The 22,921-nt window shown below is 44.7% G+C and overlaps 1 protein-coding gene across 1 annotated transcript in view; it reads left to right on the top strand.

Annotated features, from left to right (window-relative positions):
* The window catches only part of RYR3 (ryanodine receptor 3), a 580,573-nt gene that overhangs the window by 334,617 nt on the left and 223,035 nt on the right, over positions 1–22,921 (top strand). The window contains exons 23-32 of the mRNA XM_062206624.1: positions 710–793; positions 3,116–3,275; positions 4,740–4,887; positions 5,732–5,937; positions 6,424–6,598; positions 14,257–14,465; positions 16,272–16,447; positions 17,323–17,359; positions 19,217–19,380; positions 22,219–22,384. Of these exons, the coding sequence (XP_062062608.1) occupies positions 710–793; positions 3,116–3,275; positions 4,740–4,887; positions 5,732–5,937; positions 6,424–6,598; positions 14,257–14,465; positions 16,272–16,447; positions 17,323–17,359; positions 19,217–19,380; positions 22,219–22,384 (1,525 nt within the window). The remainder of the gene's footprint in view (positions 1–709; positions 794–3,115; positions 3,276–4,739; positions 4,888–5,731; positions 5,938–6,423; positions 6,599–14,256; positions 14,466–16,271; positions 16,448–17,322; positions 17,360–19,216; positions 19,381–22,218; positions 22,385–22,921) is intronic.

Genomic DNA, 22,921 nt, shown 5'->3' with positions numbered 1-22,921 from the left:
GTTTTAGAATAACTTTCTGCTTCTCCGTGATTATGCAATGTGACTAACAGAACCTGACTTTTCAGGCTCAAGTTGGTGTCTCCCATTTTAAATTCCTTTTGTGCTGCATGTTACCTGTTCTCTCTTAAGTGCTCTCTGTAAGGTGCTTTGTCTCATGTATGTGATAACTTCAATCACACTGATGCTTCATGAGGGCACAGCTTCATATCTCACAGTGTCAAGAATAGCTCAAGATACCATAGTGATGACACACAGTGAATATTTGCTGATGTGTGGACTTGATGCTGCTATCCTATGTGTTCCATGGCAGTAGAAGTATGACATAATTCTAGTGTGAATTTATAAGCTGGGAAATGTCTCTAAAAAGGATAACTCACAATCTTCTCTTTTGTGTTCTTACACTTGTTATCATCTAAATTGGGAATTGACCAATTATGGCTTGCAGGATGATCGGACCAGCTACCTACTTTTATTGTAACAAAGCCAATATCATTGGTTTGCATATTTACTATGACTGCTTTTCTCTGATGATACAGTTGAGTAGTTCTAACAGACATATGCCACAATAAAATATTCACGGTGTGACCCTGTAGAGAAAGCTTTGCTGACTCCTGTGTTGTCTGATTTTATCAGCTTAGGTGCACGTTAAGGCTCTTGCTATCCTTTATCTGACACTTGACCCTAGTCTTCTCCCTCTGTTACATCGCAGAACCCTCCTGGCCCTGGGATGCCACATTGCTCATGTTAATCCAGCTGCCGAGGAGGATCTCAAGAAGGTCAAGTTGCCCAAAAAGCAAGTGACTTCAATGGCTCAAAGCTTTAATGCTCCAGCCTGTGTTTTTTTAAACGGGGAGGGTGGGAGGCCCACGTGCCAAGGGAGATGATGGCCAGATACTTGCTAACGCCAGCTCGGATGGCTTCCCCAGTTACTTAGACCGCAGTGAAGCCTTCAGACAGAAGCCTGCTGAAATTGAAATGTTTCCAGCTTTTCTGTCTTTTTACTCCTTCTGCCAACCTCACACAACTGTTTTGGTTTTGAGCCAGGCAGTACAGAGCCCTCAGATGGGTGCTCTGTCTTTGGTCTTACAAAGTAGCCGTGAATAGCAGCTGGCACAGAAGCTTAGAAATGGTTCATAACCACAGCAAAGATTCCCTCCTCTGGCACGCGGCCAGCCTGATAAATCCACTATAGAAATGATCGCCTCTGCCAAGATTTAATTTGGCCCTGTAGTCTGCATGGGTCCTACTCTCCCTCTTACTCCCTGCATTCACACGAGTAGCACATTCTCACACATTCAGATACTCCCTCACTGATGTGTCTGCTGGCTTCCTCGATCACTCACTCTGCTTCATGCACACCAGCCTTGAGTGCACACACATCACATACAGGTGTTGTCATTACTTGGGTATGAGCTGTAATAAATGCTTGGTGTCATCTAATTTCCTTTTGGACTCCCAAGCTCCCAGCCTCCACGCTCACACACAGCTCCTGGTGCCAAGAAAACACATCTGAGAGGCAGCAGCCAGAGGGGCTGAGCACTGGCCGAGGCTGCAGGGGCATGCTGCTCATTCCGTGTGTATTGACAGGGCCCACGAGCCAGTACCCTAAGGTGGACCTAGGAACAGACTTTATGCATCTCCGGCTGCTCCAAAGTTCCTGGGTAGAATTAGGCCTGGTCTAAGAGTCATCACATTTAGGTTCTAGCCCTGGTCTGTGCAGTCAGAGGCCCTTGGGCCATGGATGTTTCTGGACTCAGATTCCAACATGGCTGTGACTGACAAACTGGGATTTGACTCCTCAGGATGTCCTGTCATTTCCACTAACGCAGTACCTGCCCAGACTCCCGCTGGACTCTTTCGCATCTTTGCATTACCAAATTATAGACATTTCAGGTTAGATGTGACAGCTAACTGCTAAGGTCATTTCAAGCTCACAAAATCTCTAGTATCATGACTTTTTTCTTAAATTTCAAAAGTAAAGGTTTCGCTTTCCAAGGCCAAGAAATCATTCTATCCTGATAAATTAAAAAACATTTGGCTCAAGGTCTTGTCCTCGCCAATCTGGTTTTAACTTTTATATATTTGAAGTGAGATGCAGGCATGTCTGGTAACATTACAATATACTAAATGTGCCCATCACTTATAGAGCAGATATATTTTCTTAGGGGTAGGCATTTGACCCAGTGGTTAAGATGCTGTTTGAGATACCCACAACCTATATCAAAATTCTTGGCTTCAAGTCCTGGCTCTGCTTCCAATTCCAGCTTCCTGCTAATGCTCACCCTGGGAGATAGTAGTGATGCTTCACATAGTTTGGTGCTGGCCACATAAATGGGAGACTTGGATGGACTTTTAGTTCCTGACTTCATCCTGACCTAGCCCTGGCTATTGCAGGCATTTGGGGAGTGAACCAGAAAATGACAGATATCAAATATATATATATATATATATGTATATACATATATATATGTATATATATATATATATTTAAAGATTTCTTAGGAATAACAATAGCTTTACACTGACTGCATCTTCCTCCAATAGTCTCCTTTGAAACCCGTGATATAATTCCATAAGAAGAATGATAGATGAGAGGATTCTTCTCTCGAACTGAGGGGCTGGCATTTGTGGCACAGTGGGTTAAGCTGCTACTTGCAATGCCAGCATCCCTTATCAGAGTGCTAGTTCAAGCACCAGCTGCTCCCCTTCCAATCCAGCTCCTTGCTACTGTGCCTGGGAAGGCAGCGAAGGATGGCCCAAGTACTTGGGCCTTTGATACCCATATGGGAGACTCAGGATGAAGTTCCTGGCTAAGGGCTTCAGCCTAACCCAGGCCTGGCTATTGTGGCTACTTGGGGAGTGACCCAGCATAGGGAAGATCCATCTTTCCCTCTCCTCTCTCCCTCCCTCTCTGTCACTCTGCCTTTCAAAGAAAGAAGGAAAAACATCTAAAACAAACAAAAAAAATAGAACTAAGCTATCCCTCAACCCCAGGGTAGAATCTGTAACTGTTTTCTCATTTACATAATATGCTTACAATATACTCTAATATTTGGAATGGAGGAGTTAAACAGTATTGTTCAGTGTATGTGTGTGTTTTTACATTTACTTGTAGCTACATGATGTCCAATGGCTATAAGCCAGCCCCTTTGGATTTGTCTGATGTGAAGCTGTTACCTCCCCAAGAAATTTTAGTGGATAAACTTGCAGAAAATGCACACAATGTTTGGGCTAAAGATAGAATAAAACAAGGATGGACCTATGGCATTCAGCAGGTAAGAAGTGTTGGTACAGGCATGCTGGGAACAGTGTGGAGATGTGGTCATCCATCCGAATGCCATTGTGCTTTGGTGGGTGCGAAGTTGGAATGTAAAGGTTGCCCTTGCATGCTATGCCATATACCGCAGCATATTCATTATTTATAGAATCATGGGCTGAATGGAATTTGTGATGGCCACATTGACATTGACTCTGGGCGTAATTCCAATTTTGCAGAAATAGATAGACTTACCTTTCCTTTTGTTAGGGACTCAATTATGATATGCATTGCCCTGTATATATTAGCCATTAGCCGCATCTTATCTTATCCTATCCTGCTGCTTGTACTGTGGAGAGTTGAGCTTTAATGCCATTCTCAATGTCGTAGGTCAACAGTATGAGAGGGTCTTCAAAAAGTTCATGGAAAAAAAAAACATGTATAGATTTCCAAATTGCTTTGTACCAAAATAAACTTATCTTCACCTTCCACTTTTCTGTGGACTTTGTGAAGTCCCTTGTACTTCCCAAGTAACTACCAGTGAGAGTGAAAAGGAGAGGAACCTAGCCCCGGAGGGGAGCACACCAGCCTGTCCTGCAGGTTGTGCCCCCTTACTTCAGTCCATTGGGCCACGGATTCCTGGGCAGAGATCTTAGATTTATCAAGAGACAGCCTGGGTGCCAGTACACAAGAAGGAATTAGGCAGTCTGGTGCCAGCATTCAGCTCTAAACCATCCGACACACCTCTTCCCTTGAAACGTTTCATTGTTATGGTAATGAGCAATGGCAGGGTTAGCATCAGGAAAGTTCAGGGCTAGTTGTGGTCTTACGAACTAATTCATACCTTATCTTCCAAACCCACACATATTGAGAGCCAAAATGCAGCTGTGGAAACCATGTCAGGGTGGTGGAGTGATGAAGTTCAAAACAGCATGTTTTACATATTGATTTGCATCTTATCACTGCAATTGTCCTTCCTGGTGTCTTGGTCGCTCCTAAGGAAACAAGAAGGGCCCTACTCACGCAGAAAGACTTGTGCCTTCTGCAGTGAAATGGACCAGCTGTGGCTCTGCCCACCTTTTCTGGTGTCTCTGTGTGAAGAGTTTTAAAAGGCTGTTGTGAGCAGACTATCACAGTTTAAATCATAGCTTCATCTTCCGTATGGGAATAGTTACGCAAATCCCATCTTGCCTTGGGAATGGAGGTTTCTAGCCAATTTTGTGACACTTAATTTTATTCGCAGGCTGGCATTATTAAAATATGTTTTTTAATGATAGCTTTGAGCATTAGTAAAATTTTTTCATTCTCATTTAATCCTGAAGAAAAGTGGCAAATATGTACATTGCTGAATACCAAGGCACTGGGGGAAGAGCTGATAGACTAGCACGAGCCAGCCAGAAAGCCAGGAATATGGGAGTGGGATGAGCTATTTGTAAAGCTGAAATGTGTTCTCTCCGTATCTCTTCTCTCTGGCTTCACATAGGATTTGAAGAACAAAAGAAATCCCCGTCTGGTGCCATATGCATTACTGGATGAGCGAACTAAGAAGTCAAACAGGGACAGTCTGCGTGAAGCTGTTCGGACGTTTGTTGGTTATGGGTATAACATTGAGCCATCAGACCAAGAACTAGGTAATGAATTGAGATTGTTCATTCCCACCCCGGTTTACTCAACGAGTCCTCTTCTGGAAACATGCTGACTTTACATAGGTCTAGCTGGTGCTATTATGAATGGTATTTCTTATAAATGGTGTGTATTTAAAAATGAGGGAAAGACTGTTTGATACAAAGCATCATCCTGGTGGTTTCTCTTATGAGCACTTCTATGACCCAATCCCCCAGGGAATACATGTTCCAGGGTAGCTTTTAAGGATACCTGGTCAAAAACTGAGTCTCTTTTAACATTTTCTAAACATTGTGAATATCAGCTTACTTTGGGGTCAGGTAATCATATCTCCAAATTAAATTCTAGTGTTGATTATAATCACTGAATTGGAGCAGATGAACATGTCATTGTCATCCCCCACCCCAGGGAGCGCCATAGGGACAGGATTATAAGCAATTAAGGGGAGGGCTTGGGAGTCAAACCTGGGTTCGAATCTTTGCTCCTTGGTTTATTGGCCTGATTAAGTGGTTTTACCTCTCTGAACCTTAATTTTTTTTTTCATCTCTAAAATGATGATGCTATGATTGACCTCACAGGATTATTGTGAAGAAAAACTGAGATATGGTCTCTAAAGGTACAAAATAATCCCTTAGTGAATATAGATTGTGGTGTTATTATGGTTATGATGATGATGATAATGATTGTTATACAATGAGCAGAATGCCCTAAATAGTGGGAGATATGTGGCCAGTCCTAGTTACTGTCACCAAATTCTTGAGGAATTCTACCTAATTATTAAAAGTTTGTGTTCTCTCTTCCCCCTTCCTCCCCCCTCCCTGACTCCCTCTACTCCCCTCCTTTTCACGATAGCTGACCCAGCTGTGGAGAAAGTCAGCATAGACAAGATCCGATTTTTCCGGGTAGAGCGGTCTTACGCAGTGAGATCTGGAAAGTGGTATTTTGAGTTTGAGGTGGTGACTGGAGGAGACATGCGGGTCGGCTGGGCCAGGCCAGGCTGTCGGCCTGACATTGAGCTGGGGGCCGATGACCAAGCCTTTGTGTTTGAAGGCAGCAGGGTGAGTTTCTCCTGGAAGCTGGAACTACTGAGGGTCATGACTGGACACCATTATGCTAATGAGAACGTTGATTGGCCATCACCTAAGCATTGATTGTTTCTTTGCTCTTTGGTGAAGGGGAGGAGTTTCTGCCCTCAACTCCCTATCAGTTCTTGAACCCAAGCTCATTAACTACACTCTAGAGGCACCTCACAGCCATGTATTGGGAATTTCCCCAGTATGTCCTAGCAAGCATCCTGCTTATTGTCATAGCTGATCAGGAATCGGGAGACTGAGGCTACCTTTTCTGATGAGCCTTGTGTTTCAGTCATCTATGAAATAGACACCCCCTACCCCCACCCTGTGAATTTGTCTTAGAGAAGTGAGTATCCCATAGAAATTGTGTACCACTACCTCTTAGGAGATACTGTTGATGTGTTTATTTCTCCATCTGTGGGAGGCTTCTAGGACGTCCATTTCTCTAAGCCCCAGGCTCTTGTTTTCTAGGGCCAGCGTTGGCACCAAGGTAGTGGGTATTTTGGGCGTACCTGGCAGCCAGGAGATGTGGTCGGATGTATGATTAACCTGGATGATGCCTCAATGATTTTCACGCTGAATGGGGAGCTGCTGATCACCAATAAAGGCTCTGAACTTGCCTTTGCTGACTACGAGATTGAAAATGGTAAATCTACCACCTTCTACCCATTCTAACTCCACAAATTTGAAGGAAAAGTGTAGAGACAGCAGGGGTGCTGTTGTACCTCCTTATTGAGGAAATACTGCCCTTTGCATATTTGAAACCCTGTTGCTTAAATCTCTCACTTATGCTCTCATTTTGAAGAATGAGTAGTACTGTAGGTGTGTTCCACATAAATAAATTTCTGAGTTTGCAGGTAGATTGACCAAGAATCTGTCTTTTAATTGACTGTGCTGTATCCTTGCAGTGTAAGACATCCTAGTGTTACAAAGGCGATACCAATTGTATGTGAAGTAATGTCCTTGATGGGAGAGAGGACTCAGTGAATTAAAGAATTATTATTTTATTTTGGTTGGAATTGTCAGTCTGTATGTTTGTGTAATTGAACTTGATGCTTTGGTGAGAACCACTGAAACAAAAAAGTTAGACTGAGCTGTTGCCTTGAATGAAATATAATTCATTTTGAAATTGGAACATGCCGTGAAACCCAAGCACAGTTACACTCATTAATGCCTATGAATAGACAACAGTCAGGGCAGTGCTTCGAGCTATACAAAGAAGCAGTTGGGGATGATTATTTCTCGTGTATGTAACACAGTTACGTACACAAGATTGGCAGCATATGGGGGAAGGAGCACCAGACTGCGAGTCAGTGGACTCGCTCCTCACCAGCTCTGTCTGTGGCTCTGGAAGTTTCTGCTTGGTTTGTCTGGGCTTCCATTTCTTCATCCCTTACAGAAAATAAGAGGATCTATGAAATAGGTTCCAGCAGTCTCCCTAGATATCAAATCCTGTGACAGTGACTGAATAGCCTGTTGTGTGCACACCCCTCTGCTTGGTGCTGAGACATTCTCTTCTTGCTCATTACAGGTGAGGAGAGTGCAGCTCTGTGTCAGGAGACCTGGGCTCTTGCTATCACCCTGCCCTTGCCACTGCCCATCTGTAACATCTTGGTTGACCTTACCTAACCTCTTTGGGCCTTGTTTCCCCCTCTGCTCATGCTTAAGGCCCCTTGTAGCTCTACATGTCTGTAGCTTGACAGAAAGTAAGAGTTCCTGCCTAGACAACTCAAAAGATATAACTGCAAAAACACGAGAGCACAAGTACATCAAACCATATGCTTGTATGTTTAATATAATTGCTCTTTGTGTGCAGATTGTTTTTAGCTTTACAAATGATTTTAATGTTTTTTACCACTGCCTATTATCTGCAATGGGCATATCCAGATATACCTTTAAAGATTTTTCTAAGAACTAATTATTTGAGGGATTAGGTTGCAAGTCAATGTGTTTTCCTAGAAAGATAGGATGGCTTAAGCCAGATGGATTCATATTTTAGAGTCTTCTGAAGACACTTCAAATTGAAGTTTTAAAGAAGGAATCCTATTCTTGAAGACAAGTGGGAAGGATGTTGCTAGCAAAAGGAATGTCCTGTGTTCTGGGTCAGAGGTGGGAGGAGGGAGGGCTGCAGGTGGGTATTAAAGCAGTGTGAAAGAACTTCAGCTGTTTCCTAAGTGTCCACAACATCCGCTGCTCTCTTCTTGAGGCCAGGAAGAAAACAAAGAGCTACAATATTCAGGTTAATCCACAAGGAAGGTAGCTCCCTGGGGTAGAAAGAGCCCAAAAACTCGGGACCTCTTCCTCTCTCTACTTGAAAAGAGCTACTTAGCTGTTAGTTTTTTGCTCAGCAGTAAGGAAGAAATAAGAATCTTGTATGTTTTGCAGAGTTATGAGACCTTTTGAAAGTCCAAAGGCTGGATATTCAGTCCGGTCCACTTGTAAGAAGTGCAGAATCTTAACTCCTGGCAGCCCAGCATTAGAAACTACTTTCTGGCTGGCGCCACAGCTCACTTGGCTAATCCTCTACCTGTGGCACTGGCACCCTGGGTTCTAGTCCTGGTTGGGGCACCAGATTCTGTCCCAGTTGCCCCTCTTCCAGTCCAGCTCTCTGCTGTGGCCCAGGAGTGCAGTGGAGGATGGCCCAAGTGCGTGTGCCCTGCACCTGCATGGGAGACCAGGAAGACGCACATGGCTCCTGGCTTCAGATGGGCCCAGCACGCCGGCAGCAGTGCACCAGCCATGGCGGCCATTTTGGGGGTGGACCAATGGAAAAAGGAAGACCTTTCTCTCTGTCTCTCTCTCTTTCTCACTGTCTAACTGCCTGTCAAAAAAAGAAAAGAAAAGAAACTGCTTTCTGAGAAGAAATGCCAAGGCTTCTTGTGTTTATTAAAGTGTTAGAAACAAGGTCTGAAGCACACACCAGTGCAAGTAGTGACAGAGTTGACAGTAATGAGCTCATTTTCTAGTTGCAAACTAAAGAAGGTGAGACTATGAAAAGATGATTAATTATGACAAGCAGTCATTTATAAATGGCAAGTGCCCAAACAGAATGAAAAGTCTAAGAATGGGATTCTAATTGGGTGTTAAAGAATATGAGATGCCCATCTCTAAAGAGAAAGGTATTCCTGTTATGAGATGGAACCAGAGTAGTGGGGTGGCATAAGCACATGTCAGGAAAGGATAGAGTTTGAACGATTTGTACATGGAATTCGTGGATGATGAAGCTGGAAATGTAGACAGGGTACAGATTACAGCCTCAAACACCAAGCTTTGGCCTTCTCATTTAAGCAGCTATTACTTGACCTGGGCCAGGAAGCCTTGGCCTTAACCCCTTAGGAAACGAGGGCAGGGGATATTATAGGATCTGAGCAGAATACTGAGAGAGACGTTTTACGATAACCTTGCTTTGAGAGATCATTTGTGTTGTAATGCCAGAGATGACTCATAGGCCTTTTGTGTAGAGTCATGATTTCACTTTCAGAAATATAAACGTCTATTGTTAGACACTGACTTATAATAGAAATGCACTGTGCTGTATTAACCTGCTGCTTTATCACACTTTAATAACGCAGAGACGGGATCATTGGAAAGCTCCTTCAGTTCTGGGATAGCTCAGGATTAGCTCCTCTGACAGCAATGGCCCAGAGGCCTGGAATAACCTTACAGTGCCTCCCTGCTCTCTACCTAAGATGCAAAGCGGCAGCAGTTCTTACCTTGAGTTATTAGGAAAAACCACTTGTTTTATGCATTGTAGTCTCCCCCTCTTTCTCCATAAAGCAAAAAGCCTGTGTGCTTGTGTTTTCCTTGTTACCAGTAGCTCAGCCTTGATTCAGGCCTTTTGCCCAGTGGGAGTTGTGATGTGTGGAGTCTTCAACACTTGCTTTCCCTGGTCCCTGTCCTTTGCCCTCACAGCTCAGGAGTCTTCAAGGTGAAAACTTTTGCCATTGGCTGTCTCTTTTCCTCCACTCAAAGCACAGGAAAACGAAGTGCTGACAATCCTGCCAGACTTCAGAGTGTGATCTGTGATAAAGCCTTTGGGTGGTGTCTGTGCTGCCTCTCTGCCAGGCACTCCTGTTCGCATCAATCTGCCTGTGCCATAGCTCCCATAGCCCTGGTGTCTGCAGGGTCAGCATCCAAACCTACTCCTGTGCATCAGCCTGTTTAGGTTGTACAACTCTGATGGCAGCCCTTTAGGAAGAAGAGAATGAAATTCATTTACAGGACCCAGCACTGCCATCTACACACACACACACACACACACACTGGTGCCAGTGGGCCCTGTTGCATGCTCTCCAGCTGGGTGCTGGGCTCCAGAAAGTGGCTGTGCCAGCAGAGCATGGCCTCTCATCTCCTGGGTTCCTCCGAGGTTTGTGACCACCTCAGCATTGGCCCTGAGCTCCATTTTCTTGAGGACCAGCAGGGAATGGAGAGGAATGCTGGCTGAGACCCAGAAGCAGTCCAGGATGATCTGGGCAGTCACACGCTCTCCCCTTCTCCATGCTCTCAGGTTTTCCCTTCCTAGTAGTGATTGTCGTTCATGCCTTTCTTCAGCTTTAAGTGGATTGGGAATGAGTATTGTTTGGATTTTCTAGAGAACTGGTTTCTTCCCAGGCTCCTGAGTTATAAAAAGATGACCTCTCTGCTCTCCCCCTTCCTAATCACAAAACCAGTACAAGGCCTTACCCATGCCCATTTTTTCAGATCCTGTAGTCCTTCAAAAAATTTAAATGCACCTGTATCATATTCCTTTCCTGGGATAAGAACTCTGTACACTTCTTGGCTCAAGACGATGCCATTTGCAAATTTTGTCCCCAAACCTCTTTAAAGGTGTCAGCATAATTGATAGGTGCATGTAAGGAGGGGGTATTCTTCCCCTTTTATTTTTTCTTTCTGCTTCCTTCTCCAGTTTTATCTGAGGCTATGAATTGAGTTGTGTGCCGAATCCTGGTTTATAATCATGAGTGCTCATAGTAATGCCACACGACCTTGCCAAGTGGGTCCTTTTAACCAGATGGACAACAGAGAACCACATAGCCCCCGGAGTGCTTTGTGGTCATGGGTCTCCAGCTACCTGATCTAAAGTGTCACTGGTTGTGACCCTTAAGAAAATAATTTGAAAAGTAAGGGAAGAGTTAGTCGCACAGCAGAGACAGCACAGAATTGGAAAAGAGGCACCGGCCTAGGTCCCCACTGCTTGCTCTGCCCCTGCTTGGGCAGCTTTGTTCCCATGCTGGTGCTGCAGTTCACCAGGTGACAGGTGTTGAGTGAGTTATTTCACTTCCAAGTCTGTTTCCTTGCCTGTAAAATGGGCACAATAATGAGATAAATCTGCCTAACATTTAGAAAGTATTCGAAAAGTTTTAGCTTTTGTGGTTTATCATGTCTTTGCTCTTCACTCTTTACCTGTCTCATCTATCATGTGAAGTTGTAAAGTCACCTGAAATGTAAACACCTCAAGTAAAAAAGCGTTAGAAATGGAAGAGATCAGGAGCCTGGCCAGAACCCCTTAGCCAGATGGGGGGAACTGATGAAGTGCATCCAGTTACCAAGTTCTCTTCCCAGGACAAAGCGCTGGTGCCTCTGGGGATTCAGGTTTCCTCTCTGTCCTCTCTGGGCTTTCTCTTTGCTGACTTCTCCCTCGGTCTGGCTTCCCTTCTGCTGTTTCATAGTGGGCCTGCTTTCCCCACTTGGCCCCCTGGAGGTCCCAGTCCTGGTTGCCTCCCGCTGTTCCTGCCTGGTGGCTTTTGTTGCCCTGCATTGAGCTCTCCCCCCTGGAGAGGGCTCCCGGCCCCACAGGGACAGCACTTAACTCTGCAATGAGTGTGCTTCTGTGCCTTGGGATGTAACCTCTGTTTAAATCTGGGCCAACCATCCCTGTAACATTCTGCACACTGACTGGCAGCTCGCCTGTGACTCACAGGCTGTTGTTCCTCATCCCATTTTGTCACTCGCCCTTCTCATGACCTTGGGCAAGTCTGTTAGCTCCTCACGCTTTCATTTTTATCTTCTGCAAAGTGCTGCTGCCTCTGGGATGTTTACGAATACTGAGGAGACCAAGTACCTTAGTCAAAAATAAAAATGGGCTTCGTGGATGTCTTCCTTTCCCCTTATCGTTAGTAGTGAATCTTTCACCAGGAAGTTACCCATGGAGTCCCAAGGCCAAGTCTCATTGTTGCTGCTTCCCCACTGGTGCCCATTCCGGTTCTTGGAGAAGAAAGAAAAGAGGTTTTCTTGGCCTGCTGTTCTCTGCATGCCACAAGGCTCTAGAAGGCTTCACAGTCATGGCGCTCAGATAAAATGACTACAGCATTTTCTGGCTTGAGTTACCCCCTTCCCGGAATAAGTAAAATAGTGTTTTGGGGGTCCAGAGAGCTTACTTCAAAATCATTCATCCTTCTGCATCCCTTGTTCCCATTCCCATAAACTCCTTGAGATTGGGATAGCTGCTTCTCCTTTCTTCACATGTTGTTATGGTGTCTTGCAGAGCTGCTGTCACAAACAGGACCCAAGAAATTTTACCAACAAACAACCCGTATCCTGCACAGTAGTGAGATTTCTGAAGACTGTATACTCGTAAAAACTCGTGTCTATAAAGATGAGTTGGTTTCACTCATCACAGTCCCTAGTGCACAAGTGCTAGCAGTGCTCCCAATGTTGTATGAGTGGGGGCTTGATTGACAGGTCCACCCACTGTCCTGGGGGCCAGGGCTGATCTAGTCTCAGGCCTAAGTGTCCCAGAGAGGAGGTTCCTGATACGTCACTGTCACTCTGCTGGGATTACACTGAAGTTCTTACTTAGAAATGGTATTGAACACATCTGCATCCCAAGTTCATAAGCTTTGAAACCCTTTTGAAAACAAGTATTTCATGCATTGTAGTCTTCCCCCCTTATACACACATGCACACCCAGCCATAAAGCAAAGTGCTCTATAGGCTTATGTACTTCTGCTCATACATCATCCCACATCCACATGGTGTGTGTGTTGGGGGGGGGGGGGGTTTCATGGCAAACTCTGCTCATTCTTCAGACCTGGGGGACATTGACTTTTCACTTTTATCTACGTGCCTTATGTACAGAGAAGCTTCATGACTTGGATAACAATATAGAAGCGCTTGGCCTGGGAAGAGGGTGTTTTGGCCCTGGAGTCTAGGAGGGAAAGTACTTACGTGTTAAATGTAAACGCTTCCCTGACTGGCCTGCACACTGCATTGGCCCTGGACTCAACACGTCTATCCTAGGAGTGATGCCAGTTTTATTTTTGGTGGGCAGGGGGCAGCACCAGCCCCTGCTTCAGCCGGCAATCTCCCAGCTGTTCCTTCCCTGCCCACCACTCTGCAGGCTCAGCTGTCCTCCGGCCGCTGCCTCCCACATCCTCCCGAATCCAACATAATTAGCGCTTTCCCTGCTTGGCTGATTTGTTGGTCCACAATTATGATTTATAAATAGACCACAAACAAATGCCAGACAGTTTGAACCTCTGCTTTGGTATATTCTGAATGGTAATTTTTTCATATGATCAGGCTGCAGAGGGGAGCCCGCACAGATGACTGCTGCAGGAAGGGATGCGTTTGCTCAGGCTCAAAGTTCTCAGCTTTCTCTGTAGGTGAAGGGGGAACACAGTGGGATGAGAGGATTGGAGTTTGTGATTGAACAGAATTGTAGTGCTAGCATTTAAGACTTCTTGGAGCCATACTCTTAGAACGTGAAGCACCATTGGACCTATCATTCATTGGTAAGGGTGTGGAGACCTAGAACTATTAGACGATTTGTAGTCATCCTTTTTTAAAAAAAATAATGTATGTTTAAGTCATATAACATGTCATGGGATGCATGTAAATATCAAAAAGGCTAATATAGTGAGGCTGATTAACATATCCATTATCTTCATTGTCACCTATTTTGGGAGATTTGTTTTCATGATACAACCTGCTCATTCTGTAGGTTTATTATGCTGATTTGGGTTTTGATAGTATTTTAGTTAAGATTGATTTTAACTAAAGCTAGGCAAGGAATTTCCCTTTTTCTCTTACTGATTTTACTTTTCAAGTTTATTTACATCTCTTCTTAGTGGGTGATTCCTTTTTCCCAAGTAATTTTGAAACAAGTTCACGTTTCCTTCCCATGGAACATTGGTGGTGGTGGCCTCCTATGGTTGATTTTGTGTGCCAGGAAGGGAGACCAACAGGGTGCATCCCCTTTGTCCTCTGCTGACTCAAAGCTCTTAAGGAAACTAAAGTTTGGCTTCCAGGTTCCCGGGATGGCACCTGTGGGCTGAAGCAGGCCTCTCTTTAACTGTTCTCCAGGCTTTGTGCCCATCTGCTCTCTGGGGCTATCTCAAATCGGCCGCATGAATCTTGGGACAGATGCCAGTACCTTCAAGTTTTATACCATGTGCGGTCTCCAAGAGGGCTTTGAGCCCTTCGCCGTCAACATGAACCGAGATGTTGCAATGTGGTTCAGCAAACGCCTCCCGACATTTGTCAATGTGCCAAAGGATCATCCACACATCGAGGTAATGTTACACAGTGTGGGAGGCCCTTGTAGTGCAGGTAGGCCAAGGCATTAGGCTCCCACTAATTCTGCTGTCAACAGGCAGCTGCTTACCTATGTTGCCCTGGCTGCCCAGCAGCCACCTCCCTGCTGCCTCTTGGTTATAGGCACTTGAACTGGGGCAGTTCAATAGCATCTTACAAAAGACAACTTCACACATACAGCCTTGCACATCCACCTCTAACCACCGGGCCACTGGAGTTTCTCTAGACATTGCCATGCTAGTATTGTTACAGTAATAGCCTTCAGAGAGACCTTTAACATTTTTTACTTTAAAATGCTCAGTGCTCTTACCCAGAGCTAGGTGTCCTGACATAAATGCTCTTAAATGCATATAACTTGATGTCTTGTAGGCCCTCTTTAATTTCCTTGGTATTATTCCCAATATTTCAAGCTGAGATGTGGTAGTTGACTATAACATTTTACCTTATGAGGGAGCTGGTGGGAGCTAGAGATTGGAAGGGTCTCATTCTACGTCTCTCTCCCTCTGTTCCACCTGTTCCCACCATGTGTTTTCATGGTGGCTCAGGGGAAGAGAGTGCAGATGGAGAGGCAGGTGAATTGGCTCACTTGCAACATTAGCTGGAGTAGACTCTGTGGCTTGCTTATACCTGCTGTGTTTCTTAAACTCTCCCTCCAGTCTGCCTTCAAGAAGCATTGACTCTCAACCTCTCATTTCCACCACAGTCTTAAATTTTGATATTATTTCTCTGATTCCTCCCTTACCATCCCTTTAGAAAGGTGGCCCTTGGAATTTTGGATGGAATGAATTTTCTTGACAAACAGAATCTGGAGGCCTTCCACTAAGCACCTATATGAATTATTAAGTGCACTTCTAAAACTCCGAGAGTAGGGGAGAAGTTTAGGTTAAAAGTTATTATGAGTCTCAGTTGACTTCTGCCCCACCTATGTGGGCACAGACATTTGAAACTAGAATTTTGGTGTTTTCTTTCTTGCAATGCTTATGACCCTGAACTAGGCATTTTCCCTGGATTGGGGGAGGTTATGGAACCCTCAGCCTGTGCCTGTGGCCAAGATGGGAACCAGGGTGGAGGTATGAGGAGTGCCTTCCTCTGAAGCTCAGCTATCTTTCTTTGAGCTTTGGGCTCTCTGAGACCCTTTCTCATAGGTGTTCTTATGCCTGGTGACAAAGGAAATCTTTAGAAAGATTTTATTCTTTAGCCACTTGCCCCTGACCCAAAAGGTCAGCCTTTGTGGACTCTGCATTCCATCACCACGTTACCACCATTCTCTCTAGTATATATTGTCCACCCTTGACCTTGGACAGAAGCCCCTGATGTGTCTCTTAATCTCTAATTTGTTCATCCAGGAGCAGAAGTTATTTTCTATAGGATGAGGCTCAGGTAATTATGAGAATCCTGCTGTTCCAGGGAGTGCAGTGGAGGATGGCCCAAGGGCTTGGGCCCTGCACCCCATGGGAGACCAGGAGAAGCACCTGGCTCCTGCCATCAGATCAACGCGGTGCGCCGGCAGCAGCGCGCCTACCGTGGCAGCCATTGGAGGGTGAATCAACGGCAAAAAGGAAGACCTTTCTCTCTATCTCTTTCTCTCACTGTCCACTCTGCCTGTCAAAAAAAAAGGAAGGAAAAAAAAAGGAAAAGAATCCTGCTGTGGTTATCACTGTTGACAACTTAGTTTTGCAGTTTGCAGAATACCTTATCATGTGTACCACGTGTGAGTAAGGGATGGGTAAGGGTTGAGGTCAGGCCCTCCAGCATGTCAGGGTAAGGACTCATGGTGTTCCCAGGTCGTGAGGATTGATGGCACCATGGACAGCCCTCCATGCCTCAAGGTGACCCACAAGACGTTTGGCACACAGAACAGCAATGCCAACATGATCTACTGCCGGCTGAGCATGCCCGTCGAATGCCATTCCTCCTTCAGCCATAGCCCCTGTCTGGACAGTGAGGCTTTCCAGAAAAGGTGAGGGCGAGGCCCCCAGCTCTCAGAGGTACTCATTGTTTCTGCTTGATTTTTACTCTACCTCAGCACAAAAGCTCAGCAAAATAGGGTTATCTCTGCTTTCAGTCAGGTAAAGAAATGAGGGTGTGTGTGTGTGTGTGTGTGTGTGTGTGTCTGTTTGTGCAATGCATAATTCAGGGGCCCATCAAGCAGAACAGACCCACACCTGGTGGAAGATTCTGCTGTTCTTGAGGTCTCTGGGCCCTTAGCTTCCTTGCTGCCCATGATCCTGTGTATTTTTGGTTTTTTGTTGGGATTTTTGGTTGTTTTGTTTTTGAGTAAAAGGAATGTGAGTGCATGAGAGGGTACAATTATTGTTGCTTTGGTGTGGAGGCAAATCCTGCTTCCTTTGCATTACTGTGGACTTTGCCCAACCCTCCAGCTGTGTGACTCATGAGAAATGTGACTTCCTCTTTCCTGATAAGGAACATATTCCTTGCTGCCTCTCTTTGCTTTGATGTCTATTTTTAATCGTTGGTGTGCGTCTGCCGTGTGCCGCTGTCTTGTCCAGGTCCCCTCCAGCATTTCGCTATCCACCAAGCTTTTAAGTAAGCACAACTCCTTGTGGAAACAAGATAACCCGAATCTGGCATGATTTCTCCCATATAATTGCCATCTCCCCTCTTGTCTAGGCTGAGGGGCAAGGATTGGAAGTCACAGCTCTGCCTGCTGACAGCAGCTTGAACAAGTCCCAAGACCAGTTACAATCACGTGTGTGTAGGAAATAGCCAGTTTCCTAAACTTGCCTTGATTGTTAAAGGTAGATCAATTGCCTGTCAGAACTTGCGATGCACTATACAGCTGAATAAGTAAAACGTGCATTATCTTCCCCCCAGGAAACAGATGCAAGAAATACTCTCTCATACAACAACAGTAAGTAAATGTGTTCAATTATGGTTTTAATTATTTGCTTCTTTGTTGTGCCTGGTAATATGCCCCTTACAGCAAAGATCTGTCTAGAGATCCTCTTTAATTGTCAATTACTCTGTCTTTTAATAGCCATCTTGATGTTTTCAGAACATGTCTGTGGCATTTCTCAAATTGGGGAAAGACAAATAGTGATTGGGTGCACAGCAGAAGCTCTACCTGGAGCTCCTAATTGGGCATCATTGTGTACTTGTTGCCCATTTGCCCCCAGGGACCCAACACTGCCTCTCCAAGTGAAATGAGCCTCAGTTGGAGGGGTCTGAATTAAATCTTTTTGTTTGTTCTTTTGTGTAAACATCCGTGAGTCAGCTCCCCCATGCCTCTGTGCAGTGCCAGGAATAATGTTGAAAGCAATCAAATGAGACAGAGCAGGAAGCCAGCCAGGAGATGGAAGTTACTCTGGGCTCCTTTTTATGTATCTGGACAGTTGTCAAATGCAGCATTTCTTAACTCCCTTCTTTCTTTAACGCCTGGCCAAAAAACAAAAACAAAAACAAACAAACAAAAAAAAACACACACATCTAGAGAAGAAATGCATGTCCATGCTTATATGAAGTTCCTACAATCCAGTGTTTGTACATTAATTATTAGCAAGAATAAGCTTCTACTATAGCAAATTGTTGTACACACTGGCACATTGCATCCCTTTCCCATTTAATCTCCCTTTAATTAATATAAAAATTAGCAACCCTGTGAGTTGGATGATATTTTGCACAGAGGGGACAAATGACTGGTCCAGAGTCACATGATTGATAACTAGCAGCGCCCAAATTCAAGCCCAGGGTTGTTTCACTGACCCTTTTTTTTTTTTCTTCCAATCGAGAAAACTTGACAAACTACAAATAAGAATTACTTCAGTAAGAATAAATATGCTTCATTTCATATAAAAAATTAAATAGAGGTGAGCCTTTGGCCGAGTGATTCTGACTCCAGTCAGGCCACCCAGCCTGGGTTTGATGCCTGGTCCTGCCTAACTCATGCATACCCTAGGAGGTAGCAGGTGGTGATTCAAATGTTTGGGTCTCTGTCACTTACATGGGAGATAGGAATTGAGTTTGTGCCTGGCTTAGGCCTGGCCTAGCCCCAGCCATTGCAGACATTTGGGGAGTGAACTAGTAGATGAGAACTCTCTCTGTGTTTGTCTCTTGAATAAGTTAAAAACAAATAAAAAATGAAGTCACCATCTTCATTGCGATACCTATTATTGGAACATAGTGATACACCTCACAAAATGTATGTCCCTGGCCAAGAACTGCTGTACTTCTCAACACCGCCTCTGATTGGGCCACACAAAGCACCTTTGGCCAGGACATGGGCAGTTTGTTTTGCAGCCCTTTTTCAAGGCTCTCCCGAAAACACAAAGCCTTGGACTTCCCTGTAGGAGCAGCAAGTGTTGGCAGGAGTGTTCTGAGCCATGGCTATTCTCTGTAGGCAAGGGCTGTACCTGGCTCTCCTCTGAAGCCCAGGTCTGCTTGGTTGCCCAGGTAAAGGTAAGTGTTCTGTATTGACTGTTTTAAGCAGCTAATACTGATGCCATCCACAGCGTTTTTGGACCTCGTCACCTTCATCTTCTGGGCGAAGCATGGCAGGTTAAGCACTTGCTTCTCTAAGTGCTGAAGCAAAACAGAACTGGGAAGATTAGGAGGCCAAAATATCCCTGTTGAGCCCTCCTTCCAAGTCTAGAGTAAAGTACACTACTACAGCAGTATATGCTTTCTTAAAAAAAGGACCAAGCAGACTGCTGTGTCTTCTACCCGTCGTGCCCCCAGTCCTCCACTCATTCGTTCTGTGGTCTCTCCACAGCAGTGTTTCTACTCCATCCGCATCTTTGCCGGACAGGACCCCTCCTGCGTCTGGGTTGGCTGGGTGACTCCGGACTATCACCTGTACAGTGAGAAGTTTGACCTGAATAAAAACTGTACAGTGACCGTCACCCTGGGGGACGAAAGAGGCCGGGTCCATGAAAGGTAAGAGGACTCCTAAGAGGCAGGGTTGCCCAGGGGGCTCCTCACTCCCTCTCCCCAGCAATCTGTTCCCTTCCACTCCACCAAATACTCTAAGAGAAGGGAACATTGGAACCGCTCTTAAAAGAGAAAACAAATAAAGGCTTAAAATCTGCAAGCAGACTGGGACTGGGGAGCACTGCGATGGTAAGTGCTTATGAAAATGGAGTGCTATTTCCTCATGTATGTAAACCATGGCCTGGGGTAAGAGACACAGACAACTGAGGTTGGAAGCCCCTCTTAGAGTTTTCCCCATGATTTCCAGGCAAGCTCCAATTGCTACAACATAAGAAAGAGAAAGAGAAAATCCCTGAGTGGTTGGTAGAAATTGCTTCAGAAGAAGTAAAAAGATGTATCACATCACACAGCAGCTGATGAACTTAGAACTCCTCATCCCAAGGGTTTGCCATGACTGAGAGCCTAAAGAATAGAAAAGACAGCAAATAATGAATAATAACCACTGAGCACAGCTAAGGGATCTTTAGGAACCTTATCTTAGGCACACTTGTACCCTCCCACCACTCCACTGGTACTGCTGATGGAGAATGGGTCCCTGCCCAGATGTGCCCGGTGGATGACTTAGGACACCATGCTTTGTGGTCTCCAAGTGCCCCAACTACATAAGGTATAAATTGTCCTTACTCCATGCAGCCCTGTGTACAGATGTAGCAAGTTGCTACATGAGCTAGCCTCTTCTTCCTATAAAGTCAGTTACGTTTTGCAATCACTGCTCTCTAGATTGTACCGGCTTATCAAGGACTAGGGCCCAGAGGTGAGTCACAACCACTGTGTCATAAGGGACCAGTGTGAGTAGGTGCTTAAGAGCACAGGGTCTGAAAGAAAACCCCATGGGTTTTCAACTTAACTCCCAGTGCTTACTACTAGGGGTGTGACCTTGGGCCAGTCAATTAGCCCCACTAGGCCTTAATTTCCTCGTCTATAAAAATGAGAATAGTAGTTCTAATACCAGAGAATGTTGTGAAGGTCAAATGAGCAATACATAGAAAAAAGTGCTTCAACTCAAGTACTCAATAAATATTAACTATTATTACTGCCACCATTTAATGGCCATTATGTCACAAGAGCCAGAATAGATATTATAAACAGCATTTGGTTCAGATCAGAAAGGAAAGCATGCAAAAGCAGTTGACCAATCCAGCTTTATTCTTCAGCCAGAAAGGTGGGGGGAGGCAGAAATTCCACTTCATTTCAGATTATGGCTCCCATTTTCCCAGCTCTGCCACACTAGAGAGATTAGTTGGTTCATCTGGGCCTCTGTGACCACATTGATTGTAAAAATTGGCTGGCATTTTAGCACCTACAGTAATACCCAGTATATGGTAGGCACTTGATAATTGTCCTACACAATAAGAAATAAATACAGGATTGGTTTTCGGATGTTTTAGGGAATTTTTAATTTGGACCCTTTAAAATATGCTGATAGTCTGGCACTTGACACTCCCACAGCCTCAATACATTATTAATTGAATTCAATATTAGCCACCAAAGTATTTAATACTTAACCACTAAAAAGCAGGAATAACATGAAACCTTATAGAAATCTAGCATTGACTATAACTCTTTGAAAGAAGCCATTTTCTCCATACCCTGCCCTAGAGGAGAGGAGATATGAGTGTAGGCTTACAAAGGGAGTTTCTATTCACAGGGGAAAATGACAGAGTCAAAACGAACCTTGGAGACTCCTAGTTGAACTCTCAGCTTTCCAAAGGAGAGCTCAGTTCAGGCAGGTGAAGCCACCTTTGTTTGCACCTGGCCCGCGAGCTGTCCCCCACAGTGCTTAATGCATTCTCTGGGCCAGCACCTGAGCACCACAAGAGGAAGCCAAGCTGGCACATCATATTGACCTTAGGAAGTGTGGGAGGGCTGCTCTTGCATCACATACCGGGTCCCTTTCTCACTTGACCTTCAGAAAATCACAGAATGCTACTCCAAGAGATTGAGTCCCTCAGATAATTCACCACGTTGGACCCAGGTGGAGACAGAATTGGCTGTCTCTTCTCCACAGGCCATTGCGAGAGGCTCTGGGAATCACCTCTGACACTGTACTTCTCCAAAGCTTACTCAGGCTGTGAGATTCTACAGCTAGGGAATCAGGCTTTGAGGACCCTTAAAGGGCTTTTGGCAATTATAGGTGAGTTTTCAGTGTAAGGACCTGTGATGGAGTTCTGCATTCTGGGGATGTGTAGGTAGCTAGTGAGAAATCATCCAAATTAGTAGTAAGCTGACAGTGTGGGACTACAACTCCAGGGTGCTGGGAAGTACAGGGCAGTATAGATCAGGGAGGTGGGAGTGGGTGTCAAGACAAACTTTACTTACTTGGCAAGTCTTTCTAGCCTAAACCTGCCATCCTAAGGAATATGTGCCTGAGTTTTCAAATATTTTGTAGTCTTTTGTGGAATCTGGGGCTCTGAACCCAGATTTTTATTTCTGCCTCAAATGCCAAATCTCTGTGTAAGTTTGCCTAAGATAATCACCCTCACTGTGCATTGATTTCCCTTCTCTAACATGAGAATACTACCATCCACATTATCTGTTTCACAAAAGAAACTTGACTTTGAGTCAGGAAACAGTTATAAGAACAGTGTGCTCTTTAAAAGGAAGTAGCCTAACAGATGGCCAAATCCCTAAACTGAGGGGTTCATGCCTGGTTGAAGCTGAACAAATTCATTTAAGAAAATTACAGGCCAATCAGGAAGTTTCATGGGTATTTCATTCTTAAGTCTCGATTTACAAACTGCCTAGTCCAGATTCTGTGCCTTTTCCTCTCTCTCTGGCTTCCAGTGTCAAGCGCAGCAACTGCTACATGGTCTGGGGTGGGGACGTTGTGGCCAGTTCCCAAAGATCAAGTCGGAGCAATGTGGACCTGGAGATTGGCTGCCTCGTGGATCTTGCAATGGGCATGTTGTCCTTCTCAGCCAATGGGAAAGAACTTGGCACGTGCTACCAGGTAGGGGCAGGTTCTGGAGATGAGACAGTGATGTCCCTAGCCTGGTGTCATTCTTCTACACATTCAGCATCTGCACCACAATGTATGTACTTGGCAAGCAAACATGGTCCATGAGCTACTTAGGACAACAGAAAAAGAACAAGGTGACTTCATTTTTGCATGTAAGAAAAAAAGGTGTTTTTTGTTTTTTGTTTTTTTCCTGGGTGATCAGACATTCTGGTCATCTTTGTAGGGAATGAAAAGACTTAAATGGTTATTTATTCCGTAATGTTTTTTTCCCAGAAACCTTTTATTTAATGTGTACAAACTTCATACATTTCATAAACACTACTTTAGAAATGTAATGATTCTATAAATGTTTTTTGTTGCATAAATGTTATCTGCACTATGGAAGATGCAAGGTATAGGGGTTGGCAACGTCTGACTGATGGACTGTAAAAGGCCTACAAAATGATTTGGTCCGGCCTTGCCAAGGTGCGATTCAAAATTCAATACCTCTATAGCAGGTTGACTTTTAGGTTGATAATTTTTTTGCAG

Source organism: Lepus europaeus, chromosome 11, assembly GCF_033115175.1.
Source record: "Lepus europaeus isolate LE1 chromosome 11, mLepTim1.pri, whole genome shotgun sequence".
In the NCBI taxonomy this organism is placed as follows: Eukaryota; Metazoa; Chordata; class Mammalia; order Lagomorpha; family Leporidae; genus Lepus; species Lepus europaeus.
This window is presented reverse-complemented; position numbering and strand designations above follow the sequence as displayed.